The 12,792-nt window shown below is 40.9% G+C and overlaps 3 protein-coding genes across 9 annotated transcripts in view; 1 reads left to right on the top strand and 2 right to left on the bottom strand.

The window, feature by feature from the left end:
- The window catches only part of Exosc9 (exosome component 9), an 11,341-nt gene extending 10,295 nt beyond the window's left edge, over nucleotides 1–1,046 (top strand). The window contains exons 11-12 of one of the 2 annotated variants that reach the window (XM_008849240.3): nucleotides 676–754; nucleotides 901–1,046. In XM_008849240.3, the coding sequence (XP_008847462.1) occupies nucleotides 676–754; nucleotides 901–985 (164 nt within the window). In that variant the 3' untranslated portion in view covers nucleotides 986–1,046. The remainder of the gene's footprint in view (nucleotides 1–675; nucleotides 755–900) is intronic. The other variant, XM_029554139.1, reaches the window with a different exon arrangement.
- Ccna2 (cyclin A2) lies at nucleotides 339–7,867 on the bottom strand. 2 transcript variants are annotated; one of them, XM_029554140.1, is made up of 8 exons: nucleotides 7,518–7,867; nucleotides 6,559–6,802; nucleotides 4,432–4,544; nucleotides 4,027–4,250; nucleotides 3,251–3,458; nucleotides 2,497–2,610; nucleotides 2,020–2,153; nucleotides 339–1,779 (listed from the first exon to the last, which is right to left on the bottom strand). In XM_029554140.1, the coding sequence occupies exons 1-8, from the start codon at nucleotides 7,707–7,709 to the stop codon at nucleotides 1,731–1,733; spliced, it is 1,278 nt and encodes a 425-aa protein (XP_029410000.1). In that variant the 5' UTR covers nucleotides 7,710–7,867; the 3' UTR covers nucleotides 339–1,730. The 2 variants fall into 2 exon arrangements, with proteins under 2 accessions (XP_029410000.1, XP_008847461.1); XM_008849239.2 differs by having other exon boundaries at nucleotides 7,533–7,865.
- A 1,901-nt stretch (nucleotides 7,868–9,768) lies between these two features.
- Nucleotides 9,769–12,792, bottom strand: part of Bbs7 (Bardet-Biedl syndrome 7) — a 73,024-nt gene continuing 70,000 nt past the window's right edge. For 2 of the 5 annotated variants that reach the window (XM_008849238.2, XM_029554146.1), the window contains 2 exons: nucleotides 11,474–11,619; nucleotides 9,811–10,122 (listed from right to left, as the gene is read on the bottom strand). In XM_008849238.2, coding sequence (XP_008847460.1) covers nucleotides 11,486–11,619 — 134 coding nt within the window. In that variant the 3' untranslated portion in view covers nucleotides 9,811–10,122; nucleotides 11,474–11,485. Of the gene's footprint in view, nucleotides 10,123–11,473; nucleotides 11,620–12,792 lie in introns of those variants that run through there. The other 3 variants (XM_017802252.2, XM_017802253.2, XM_017802254.2) reach the window with 2 other exon arrangements.

The raw sequence follows: 12,792 nt of genomic DNA, 5'->3' as shown, positions 1-12,792 counted from the left end.
TGTGGGTGCTGGGAATCGAACCCAGGTCCTCTGTAAGAGCAGTCAGTGCTCGTAGCTGCTGAGCCATCTCTCCAGCCCCTTTTTAAAAAAACTTTCTAAGAATAAAATTTGGACTTTTAAGTTGCATAGGCTGTTGTTCATTACTAATGTTTATCAATATATTCATCTGGGAATATATTTTAAATGTCTAGCTGACTGCACATTTTTCATAACCTATTGAATTAGAATACTAGTATTTGAAGTTCTTGATATACCTTCCTTAACTCCAAGGATGCAAGCCATTTGTGGAGAGGAACATTGAAACTAAAATCCAAAGACTACACAACCAGACAACTGGGCAAGGGGTTAATTCACATGTTTTATTTACATACATATAATTAATGTTCAAGAGAAAAATAAGGCATATAAAGCAGTTCTCAAAGAAAATACAGCTTGTTTACATTTTTCATGGTCAGCTGAGAGATATCATCCTGGCCTACATGAGTCTCCCTCTCTTTAAAAGTTTACGGAAAACAAGAATTTTTCAGCTCTAAAGAGCTACTTCAGAGAAGGAAAGATTTGGAGAGCATAGCTTGAGCTATTAGCATGGAAACAGGAGTATTAGGACCTCTGATGTGGATATGGATAAAGTGTGGAAATTTCAAGTCATATTACTTTTTTGATATATTCTTAAAGGTACCCCTATACTATTGTCAGATAGTGAAGAGGAAGAAATAATCATTTTGGAACCAGACAAGAATCCAAAGAAAATAAGGTAACAAATTTCTGGTTTCTTTCATATATACATAAAAAAGTAGCTATAAAATGGGATGCCTTTCAGAGTTACAGTTTAGAAGACTAGTTCCAGTGATCTGGTCCAAAAACTCAACATAGTGAGCTGTTGAATTACTTTATTTACAGAGCTCAAGTCACCAGTGCAAAACAAGAAAAAGCACCAAGTAAAAGTCAAGTGAAAAAGAGGAAAAAGAAGAGAACTGCTAATTAAAGCTAAAATGGTTGTATATTTGTATATATAACTATTAAAAGGATATTTATTCAGTGCTACAGCTCTGGGTGTTTTTTAATTCAAAAATCCATTATAAAAGCTACTGGGGTTTTAATGGCGTTTTGTTTTTTGGCATTATGTTTTGAAATAAACTTCGTGGAGAATGTTTCAGTTGTACATGTTTCCCAACCCATCTATAAGCTCACATTTGTAAAAGTTGGTAAGCAAAAATCTTCACATTTTCCTAAGAAAATGTGTGGAGCTAAATGAGTCTGAGGGTTTCCACTATACTGACAATAAACAGATTTGTTCCAGATTTGCTTGTTCTATAACCAGGTCAGAAATTTGGTTCATCTGTTTAGGCTAGTAAACACCAGAATTTGAAGGTCTGTTTCACTGATATTTCCATTTTTAGAAGGCTTCTCACCCCCACTAAATAATAAAACATAAACCAAGTTAGCTTTTGTGAGTGACATCATCAGTCTCATTTTTACCTCAAATTCACTTTCACTTACAAGGATTTCCAAATCAATTTATTCTTATTATCCTGACAGCTGGCATCATTAATACTTTAACAAAACCATTTAAAATTAGCCAAATATCTAAGACGGACACATGTACAAAAGTAAGCAATGGATAACATAATTTTGTCCTTGGCTATAACATCTACATTCAGAATGATTATGAAATTAAAAACCAAGATTGAAACTGTACAGCACGAAGTGAGTGAACTCCATTTTACACACTACACGTTTAGTGTCTCCGGAGGGTTGAGGAGAGAAACACCATGATACCTGTAAGTAGAAAAAGCACCATTTTTTAGTAAACATTCATAGGTGAAGGAGGCCACAGAGTAGTGGATGTACCAGGAACCAGAAAAAATGTTCTGCCTGATTCGACAGATGCCTGCACCCTCCCCCATCTCCTACTGGATGCAAGGAGGGGGGCATCTAACATAATTTGTTAATATCTTATGAAGGAGTCTTTGGCAGATTATAGTATCCATTAATATTTATTAAGTATCTGATTCTTACTTTGAATTTTTGTACTTTTCTCTTATTGACTGTTGGGCATGCTGTGGTGCTTTGAGGTAGGTCTGGTGAAGGTCCATGAGACAGGGCTTAAGACTTTGCAGGGTATATCCAGTCTTTTGTACCAATGATTGAGGCTAGAGAAGGGAGTAGAGAACCATGAGTTTTGTTAACACCACTGGGCACTAAACAAGGGTTCAGATGTAAGTTATGTTAAATGCTGGCAGTAATCTTTAACACCTCCATGCTTTACTTAGATTACTTTTATTTTGACTGTTTTTCCTCTGCTAGCTGCCAATAGATGGCCCCAATTCTTGGATGTGTACTTTTCAATGCACATTTACAACAAAACTTTCTACTGAACAGATACTACATTGGAACAGTTTTTCCAAGAATGTCCGGAGAACTATTAGTCGTATAGGACAACTCTAAATTAAAGTACCTGGCATTAACATTTGCTGAGGCAATTGTAATACATACCCAGCTTTGTCCTGTGACCGTGTAGAGTGCTAAATGAAAGGCAGCTCCAGCAACAAGTGACGGCAAATACTTTAGGTAGGGGTCAGCATCTATCAAACTTAATTCTCCCAAAAACTGGAATGAGAAATTATTAGAATAAGAGCTCTAGAATTCAGACTTCAGGTCCTTGCCTTCTGACTTATTTTCCCATCTTTGATACTGGCTGTGTATCAGTTCTGAGAAAATTATACCAGTCTCATCATTCACTATCTACAGTCAATTCTCATCTTGTATTTCTCCCCTTGGTAACATAACATCTCTTCTATTTGTTGAGATGTTATCTTAAAACACTACTTAGTGCTTTTCTGACATAGTCACCCTTGAGTCTCTTGTACCTATGGGTACCAAATATTCAGGTCCCTTAAATATAAAAGATATGCCATTTTCACAAAACTACACATATTCTCCTACATATTTTGAATATCTCTAAATTACTTGTAACGCCTAATATGTATTTGTTCAGAGACTAACAAAGAACATCTATATATTTAATTAATCTTCCCCGAATATTTTTAATGCCTGTTGGTTGAATTCACAAGTGTAGAGCTCACAAATCTAGAGTGCCAACTATGTTTTATCTATCTTTTCCTAACAGTAGACTTTTCTCTGTATTAATAATATTAATTGCCTTTAAATCTCTCAAGCAACGCAATACAGTGAAACCAGGGTTGCCCCTAATTACCACCTAAAAGTAACCTATATAAAATTAACTTACCATTGCTAAACTTTCAACTTTGCAGTTTGCAGGCTGCTGATGTAGAAAGTATTGGGTAAGAAACTGATTTACTGTTGGAGCAGCTAAGTCAAAAGCAAGGACCTTGAGTACCAGGTGCTCCATTCTCAGAACTTGCTTCTTGGAATAGGTGTCATCCGTGATGTACACAAACTCTGCTACTTCTGGGGGGTATATTTCTTCAAATTTTCTACAATGCAAAAAAGCTTTAAATAAATTTCTTCAAAAGAAAGGCAAGCTTCTTTGTTCTAATTCTAAAATCCTTCTAGATTATATGGACTCCAAAACCCACTTTCCACCAACTACATTTCTACTGACATTTGACCATCTTTCCTAGCTGCGATAACCAATTAAAAGGCCCATATCATCAGTAACGTCTGATGTCTCCCACATACAGTTGCAATATGGAAGACTTCCAAGATGGGAATGATGCCAGTTTACCAAGTAGCTGAGAATTAAGTCTTAGGAATGCCAGAAAGCATTTTATTATAGGAGCCACTTTGTAAACCAGTATACTAAAAATGTAGCCATTCTATGTTCATTCAAGGTACCTACAATCCAGATCCAGAAATTTTTTTTTTTAGAAAACAAGTTTCAGCCTCCTCCATTCCCCTTAGCCCCATCACAGTCTTCCCTAAAGAAGTCATTGTCTTTCCTATATAGTGTGTTAAAATGAGAGGTGGAAACCACAATTTCCTCCTCATACTAAAAAGTAGTTATGTGATGACTTTGAACCAAATGAATCAAGCTGGACTTACGAAGCTAGCAGCATAGCTGCAGTGCCCACAAGCTGAAGCTTTCCTCTCAGCACAGACATGGAAGAGAGGAATCGATCAATGTAGTTCACAGCCAAATGCAGGGTCTCATTCTGCAGCTTATATTCTTCTCCCACTTCAACTAGCCAGTCCACAAGGATGGCCCGCATACTGTTAGTGATGTCTGGCTGCTTCTTCATATAACCCACTTTAGGTTTACATTTAACCTGTGGAGAAAAAACACCATAGTGTTAAAATTACATTAGGTTATGATACCATTAATAAAGATGCTAATGATACATGCTATAGGCTTATGTGTAGAATTACAGTAACTCACTAGTAATGAATACATTTCAACATCATTCTCTCAGTTTCGTTTAGCTGTTTTTAATGAACAGAGAGCCTTACCTCCATTTCCCTGAGGTATGTGTGAATATCCTCATGGTAGTCTGGTACTTCATTAACACTCACTGGTTTTTCATCTTCCAAGACAATAGATATGTCCATAGTATGTGGTGATTCTGTATATAATATTAAAGCCAAAAAACTTTTCATGGCAAAGCACATAGAATAACTTATTCTCGTTTTAGTATTTCTGCCCACATAGTTTTAGAATGATCTTAATGACAAAAAAGAAATATATTGCTAGGATACTAAGATGACTCAGAATTACCTTAAAGTATAATTACCTTTCATGAGAGAGGAGTAGATGGTACAGTGGTTCTATTAGGACAGAGGAGTTACCCAAGTTTTGATATGCTTTTACCTTAAGAGAGATTGCAGGCCCCATGGGTTGACATATTCAAAGCATAATCAGGCAATAACTAAGATCAGGCAAATAGTTTGTAATAACAAATACTAGTAGAGTTACCAAGATTCTAATGGGCAGTTCAAATAGGCTAACTATAATCAGTAAGGTTTTTGTCTTATTTTGTTGACAGGGTCTCACTTTATAGTCCAGGCTAGAACTCTCTGTAGCCTAAGGTGGCAATACTGCCTCAGCCTCCTGAGTGCTAGGATTACAGGCATGAAGTACCATACACAGCTTTAGTTTTTATCATTTTAATTATCTTTTGGAGGTGGTGGCTCACACCTTTAATCCTCACAATCTGGAGGCAGAGGCAGGGGGATCTCGGTGAGTTACAGGCCAGCTGGGCTACCTGTCTTAAACAAAAAAACCTTTTAGGGCAAAGAATATTCCTTTTTATCCATTTCAGGGTACCCTCAGGTTAAGAAAAAGGATTGCTTAAAAATAATTTTCATACGCTCCTCCCCCATTAGTAGAACTAAAGGAGCTAGAAAGATGGCTGGCAGTAAAGTGCCTGTTGAACAAGATAAGGAACAGAGTTCAGATCCTCAGCACCTATAGAGAAGCCAGGAGTGGTAGTATGTCTGTACCCTAGCACTGGGGTGGATGAGTAGATGGATGAGAACAGGCAGATTTCTTGAGCTCGTGGCCAGTGTAGCCAACTGGTAACCTTAGGGTTTAATAAGACTCTGTCTTAAAAAACAAAATTAAGTGGAAGGGATGGGAAGATGGATTTAAGTTTGGATCCCCAAAATCCATGTAAAGTCTCATGTGGTACCTGCAACCCCAATGTTAGGTGGTAGAGACAGGCAGACCATGGGGGCTGGCTGGCTAGCCAGTGTAGCCGAACCAGTAAGCTCCAGGTTCAGTGAGAGAACCTGTTTCAAAAACCAAGTTGGAAAAGTGATCGAAGACATCCCAGGCCAGCGTCTTGCCTCTGCATGTGGCAGCACGGGCAAGATCCAGTGAACTGACTCAGTTAACAGCAGGCACTCTGCCTTCCTTGTGGGTTATGGCAAACAGCTGTGGCAGAGCTACTGAACAGCAAAAGGACACTCACTGTCATCAGAGGAGCATTCAAATTGGTTTTAAAGGAATAGCAGATATCACAATATTTAAAACTAGCCACAGCCAGGTGTGGTGGTACACACTTTTAATCCCAGCCCTTGGGAGGCAGAGGCAGGCCCATCTTTGTGAGTTCTAGGCCAGCCTGGTCTACATAGTTACACACACACACACACAACTTGTTAGTAATACTCTCAGAACTGGCATGTTAAGAACTCATAAATACAACCAAAATTTATTCCCCTAGCCAAACATTTATGAAATCAGATTAAAATAAACATTTAAGCCCTAATTAAAATTTATGTAATTGATAGCCCCGTTAGTTCAGGAGTTGGGTCTTTTGAAGGTCAGTAGGTTGAATGTTAGCTATGAAATTTGAGATGCATGACACCCTTTCCTAAGCCTGTTAGAGTAGTTTTAACTCACTGTAACGATCAGGTAAGACACTATCTTAAAATTCAAAATACTAGTACCCCAATCAAATAACTACTATTACCTCATTTTGATAAAAATTTTTTAAAGTGTACCAAGCTGGGTGTGGTGGCACAGGCCTCTATTTGGGAGGCTGAGGCAGGATTTCAGTGAGTTCCTGGCTAGCCTGGGCTAAGAAACTGTCTTAAAAAAAAAAACACACACACACACAAAAAAAACAAAAACCTTACCAAAACTACCATCCATTGGATAATCAAGAGGTACCAGTGGTTTTCTTGTTCCCGGTAAAGCAACAGCTGTATTAAAAGCCAGAACATCTTCGGTCTCCGTTCCTTTACACTGAGCTGGTCTCTTCTGAGTCTCTTCTGCTTCATCCACATGAATGGTGAAGGCAGGCTGTTTACTGTTTGCTTTCCACGGAGGTACAGCTGTGACATGCTCATCATTTATGGGGCGATCCTTAAGAGGTGCAACCTGAAGAGCAGTGATGGCTTTGAGCTTATAGAATAGAATTTTGCTTTCTTCTCCTGTGGGTCTCTGCCTTTGCTTTTATGCCCAAATACTCTACCAGAAAAATTAAACTTGATGAGACAAAGCCCAAAGAAGTTTGACTAATCAAAGATGGAAGGATGACCAATTTGTCACACGTTCCTACAAAGACTAAAGAGAACTAACTGGAATTACAAACTAACCAAGGATACAAGCAGTGTGGACTGTCAGGCCAATAGATGACAAGTTTAGGAAAAGGTACAGATTCACCACTCAGCTTCAGGGTGGAGCAAATAAGCAACTCCGACCAAAATGGCGGAATTTACGAAAGCAAAACAATCTTTTTTGATAACCTTTCCTAAGTAGAAGTAACTTCTGCAGCAGATGCTGAGGGGGAAGGGATCTGGATCCTACGGCAATGCCCGGCTTCAAATATGGAGGGAAAGGCACAGAGCCAGGCAAAGCCAACACGCGGGTTTAGTTCTTGGTGAGGCTGCGGCATCTACAGAAAGGCCTCCAGCAGCGCGCGCCTTCCGCAGGGTATGTAAGGCTGGGAATGGAACCGACTAACCGCGGCATTCCAACACTAGAAACCCAGGACCACACAGACTGCCACCGGAGCCCCTGGGAAGCAAGAGCGTGCTCAGCGGGTCTCTGCAGGTCCAGGGCCCTGCTCTCGCCGGCTCACCCTCCTACTGACCCTCGGCCCCTTTACCCGCCGCGTCTTGAGCCTCTGCTGCGGTGCGGCGCCCCGCGTGTTCCCGTCCTTCAGCGCCCTCGGCTGCAGGGCGGGCGCCGCCTTCTCCGGGTTGACATTCTCCTGGTCCTCCTGCTGCAGCGAGAGCTGGGCTGAGCCCGCCTCGCGCGCCGCCGTCCTCGCGCTGCCCAGCATCGCTGCTCCGGGCGGGATCGTCGGCGGCAGGCGTGCACGGCGCCCGCCAGGAGCGCGGCGGCGGCCGAAGCTCTGCAGGAGGTAGGAGCGGGAACCCCAGATGCCACGAGCGGCGCGCCGGCCGCCGGCTGTTCTTGCAGTTCAAGTATCCCGCGACTATTGAAATGGGCCAATGAGGGCGCCCTGAGTCCGTGACGTCACAGGGAGCGACGGGCCGCAGGGAGCCGCAGCCGGTGCGGAAGAGCCGAGCGGGTGCCTAGGGGAATGCGGCTGCGCTGGAAGGGGGCGGGGTAGGCGCCAGCCGCGGGCTCTGAGGGCTGGGAGGGGCAAGGCTCGGGTTCCCTACGGCCAGGGATCCTACCCGAGAATCCGCCCATTCTCCCTGAGGCCATCCTGCTTCCCGGGGCCCTAAGTATCATCCACACATCCTTGCGTCGTTAGGATGGAATAACTTCCGGAACACAGCCGACACGCTGCTCACCTAAGTGGCAGCCTAGTAAAGTCTTACCGTTCACGATCGTTATTCAGAGTGAGCTGGTGTTGATTGTGGATCGAACACAAGGGGACTCGTGCTCTTTACTGCTGCTCTGCATCTCCAGTATGCTTTTTCTTTTTCCTAACGATTGCAATCAATTTAAGATGCCAACTCGAGCTATTGTTGAGAACAGTGGTAAAATGATGTATTACAGGAAATTCAGTTACTGATTTTTCTGATCTCTGATTGTAGTATCCGACAAAAAAGTACACCTTGAAGTCCCAGTGACCCAAATAGATGCTGCATTTAGAAATGAAGTGTTGGCTGGGAATGATGGCACAAGTCTTCAATCCCAGGACTCGGGAGGCAGATCTTGTGAGTTCCTGGCCAGCCAGGTTTACATTATGTGACACGTCTCAAAAACAGGAGAACCTGCTACTAATATTCTACAAAACTGACACGGTATTAAAATGACTCCTAATGACTTACTACATCCACAGATTAGGGCATCTCTGAGTCCTCATCAGAGAAGCTTTTTTCAGTAACAGGCAATTATCAATTCAGTAACAGGCAATTATCACAGAGACCCACAACTGGTCAACATGCAGTGTAGAGGCTTGAGAGTGCTCAGCCTTAAATGGGACATCTATATCATACAACCGTGCCTCAGGGAACTTCACGGAAGAGAGGGCAGAAAGATTTTAAGAGCCTAACTACAAGGAAACTTTTCTAGACAGCAGGGCAATTGCACATACGAACTCAGTGCAGTTGTGGCAGTGTGCACAAGACCTGCTCAAGTTCAAGCCAGACAAAATCCCAGCATGTAGGGGGTAGGTGGGCAGGCTGTCCCAAACACAACTGTGAAGTTAATGGCATATGATAGCTGCTGGAAGAGGAAGAGTCAATTGTATTTAAGGGTGTGGCCCTTGGTAGTTGACAACACCCCAGGGCTGGTTCCACACCCAAGAGGATTTGGGCAACACAAACTAGACTGGAGGGGTGGGAGGGAGAAACCACAGAGATGGGGGTGGGGGTAGGGTGGTGGAGTGGATCTGGGAGGAGTTGGGGGAGAGGAAATATGATCAAAATACATTGTGTGGCATTCTCAAAGAATTAATTTAAAAATAAAAATTTAGGGCTGGAGAGATGGCTGAGTAGTTAAGAGCACTGGCTGCTTTTGCAGAGGACAGTGGTTTGCTTCCCAGCACCCACATGCCCAGCTAACAACCATCAGTAACTCTAGTTCCAGGAGATCTCATATCCTCTTCTGACTTCTGTGGGCATTACACAGCACAGGTGCACTTACATACATATAGGCAATACACTCATACGCATAAAAATAAAGCAAAAATAATAAAATATTAAAAACAAAATAAAAGAAATGACTGTTCATAAGAAAAATGAATGAGGTGGGTGTAGCTTTGTGGGACAGTACATACTTAGCATGCGCAAATCCCTGTATTCAATCCCCAGCAACCCTTCCCCAGAGAAAGGAATATGACTTTGTTAAAATAAAGATCTTGATTGTGCCTACTTGTTTAGTATTTAAAAATTGCACATAAAAATATGAAATTAATTTCTGTTTATTGGACATTTAATGAATATACTCTTGAAAACAAAGACAGCTTAATTTCCAATATCTTTATTTTAAAACTTTCAATATTTCCCTGAAATGAATGAATAAAGCCATAGCTTCAAAGTCATCTTTTCCTTCATATATAATAAAAGGGAATTTAGTGGATACTAGTGAGGTAAAGTCTTCACTTGTGCATATCTATAGCCAGGCAGATTACATCAAGCTAAGATTCCCTCCAGTCAAGCAAGCTCTTCTTACTTTCTTTGTCCACAATCAACAGCACTAAGCCAAGTATTTCACAAAGTCCAGCACTATCATATTTACAAGGAAGGGAGAAATCACGTGCAAATCAGTTCCAACTCCTAGAAAAGAAATAATTAGATTATTTCCACTGGTTAATGACACAGAGGAACCAGAATACAAGTATAAACTTGTCCTAGCTTCATAAAATACTAGCTCAGCCTTTTAATCACATTAGCTTCACTTGAAGAGTTGACAAACTTATGAAACAGTTATAAAGATCAAGTAAGGGAGACTGGAGAGATGGCTCAGCAGCTAAAAACATTGACTGCTCTTTCAGAGGACCAGGGTTTGATTCCCAGTACCCACATGGCAGCTAACAATCGTCTATAACTCCAGTTCCAAGGGATCTGCTGCTCTCTTCTGACCTCTGTAGACATTGCACAACATGTGTGCACTTACCTACATGCAGGCAATACACTCATAAAATAAAAACAATAAAATAATAAAGATCAAGTAAGGTAATATGTACAAGTTAAAAGTACATTATGAAATGTAATACACATGTATTTTATAAAAAAAATTGAGTGTTTTTATTTTCCAATTATTTTCAAACTGGAAATTAAAATACCACTTTTTTTGGTCTTTTTGAGACAGAGTCTTCCTGTAGCCCCAGCTGTCCTAGAACTCACTATGTAGACCAGGCTGGCTTTGAACTCACAGAGATGGGCCTCCCTCTGCCTCCCAAGTGCTGGGATTAAAGGCATGCACCTCCACACCCAGCCTAAAATTTATTAATAACTTTTATACTCACTCCACTTATGTTTGTTTGTTGGGATTTTATTTAGTTGCTTTAATTTTATGTGTATGCATGTCTGCATGTATGGAAGTGCCCCTGTGTTGTGCAATGCCCATGGAGGTGAGAAGAGGGTGTTGGATGTCCTGGAACTAGGGTTATGGATGGTTGTTAGCTACTACATGTGAGCTGGAAACAAAACCAGGTCCTCTGCAAGAGCAGTCTCTGAGCCATCTTTCCAAACACTGTTTGGACTTTTGAGAGAGGGTCTCCTGCTGTAGCCCAGGCTGGCCTGGAACTTATTCTGTGGCACAGGCTGGCCTGGAACTTAGAATCCTCCTTCTTCAGCCTTCCTGAGGGTTGAGATTACAGGCATGAGCCACCACACCCAGCTACACTTGTGTCATTTATTTATTTGTTTCTTAATTAGACAGGGTCTCCCTGTAGGCCCAGATGGCCTGTAACTCACTATGTAGACCAGGCTGGCCACGAACTCACAGAATGTTGGGATCAAAGGCATGCACCACTTGTGTTTTAAAAATAAAAAATTTTCTTCACTTTTGAACAGTTCCAAGAAACAGAAGCTTCACTTAAAGTCATTATATTACAAATACTTTATTAAAAGAGTGATGCTTTAATTTCTTTGGCTAAACAGACTGCTTTGTTAGGGCCCTTACCTTGTTTATCTTTCAAACTGCATCAAAGAAAGAAATCAATGCATTTTGGTCATAGCTGTCAAGAATCTCCAATAGAAGAGGTACTTTTGTTTTTACATTAGTACCTTTGAACTTAAATTTATCTATGAAGAGATCAGTAATCATACCTATAAAGAAAAATGTTATTTCCTGTCATAGATTAATTCTTTCAATAGACAGTATTCCATTTATAAGCACCTGGAATTTCATTATTCAACACACAAAACCCTGAAAGGCTTGTTGCTTTAAAAAAAATGTTTACTTGGGGAAGAATTTAAGACAACTTTAAGACATAAATATTTAATAACCTTCCTAACGACTGGTTACAGCTATTCACACAATCAACTGCTAGCCATTTTTAAATACTATCTGTACATGTGGCATATGTACAGTGGTTATTGTTCCATCAAGCAGTTTTGTCTAAATGAAAATATTCCACCTCTCTATTGACCATTCTCAAGATGTGACTTGAAAGCCAAAGCCCTAGACTTATAGGTCTGGACAAATTATTTTACTTTTAGGTTTCTCCGGTTGTAAAATAATGTAAATTATTATTCAAGATGTCAATACTTTACCCAAAACCCTTGAGGAAGGCATATTTTAGAAATAGGAAAAGGAGAAAAGGAATATACCATGTGTGTTATTAACCTACGGGACTCAGTAGGAATATGTGATAACAAAAAATGGGAATACTTTTACAATAAAAAATGTATGTATAAATGAATATTTACACAAAGTGGAATGAAAAATTTAGAAATAACCTCATATCAGTTTAAGCTAGATTTTTATTATGAAATCAATCAAATTAAGTCAGATTTTGCTACCACATGATTAACAACAAAAAACCTTTGGTTTTCTGGATTTGGGAATCACTAATAAGAGATCATGGATCTGCAACACTGACTCTTGGCACTCTGAGAGGTCAGGAAAGGCCATAGGTGAAAGTGAAGCTTCAGTTACAGCAAAGACCCCAGAATTGAAGGGGTCATGGAGAGAAACTGAGACTTTGCACCCCAAGAGGCAAGAAGAGGCCATTGGTGAATGTGTAGCCTCAGTTTCAGTGGCGACCCCAGCGTTTTGGAGATGCCGGGACCATGGGACGACCACCAAGGACAGTGGCAGGTGTGGAATGGAGCTGGCCTGGGTCTGCGAGATGAGCTGAGTGTGCTGTGGACTGCAGAGTCAGAGCAGTGGAGCTGCCAGAACCCTTTGGAGCCAGAAGATCGTGAGTGAATCCCAGATGTCCAGCCTTGAGCTACTTTGCTGGACTTTGGTTTTGCTTAGGTGTGCCCGATTCTTCC

The sequence above is a fragment of the Nannospalax galili genome, unplaced genomic scaffold (genome assembly GCF_000622305.1).
Source record: "Nannospalax galili isolate Female #2095 unplaced genomic scaffold, S.galili_v1.0 scaffold64, whole genome shotgun sequence".
NCBI classification, from domain to species: Eukaryota; Metazoa; Chordata; class Mammalia; order Rodentia; family Spalacidae; genus Nannospalax; species Nannospalax galili.
Note: the sequence above shows the minus strand (reverse complement) of the source record. Positions and strands in the feature narration are given on the sequence as shown.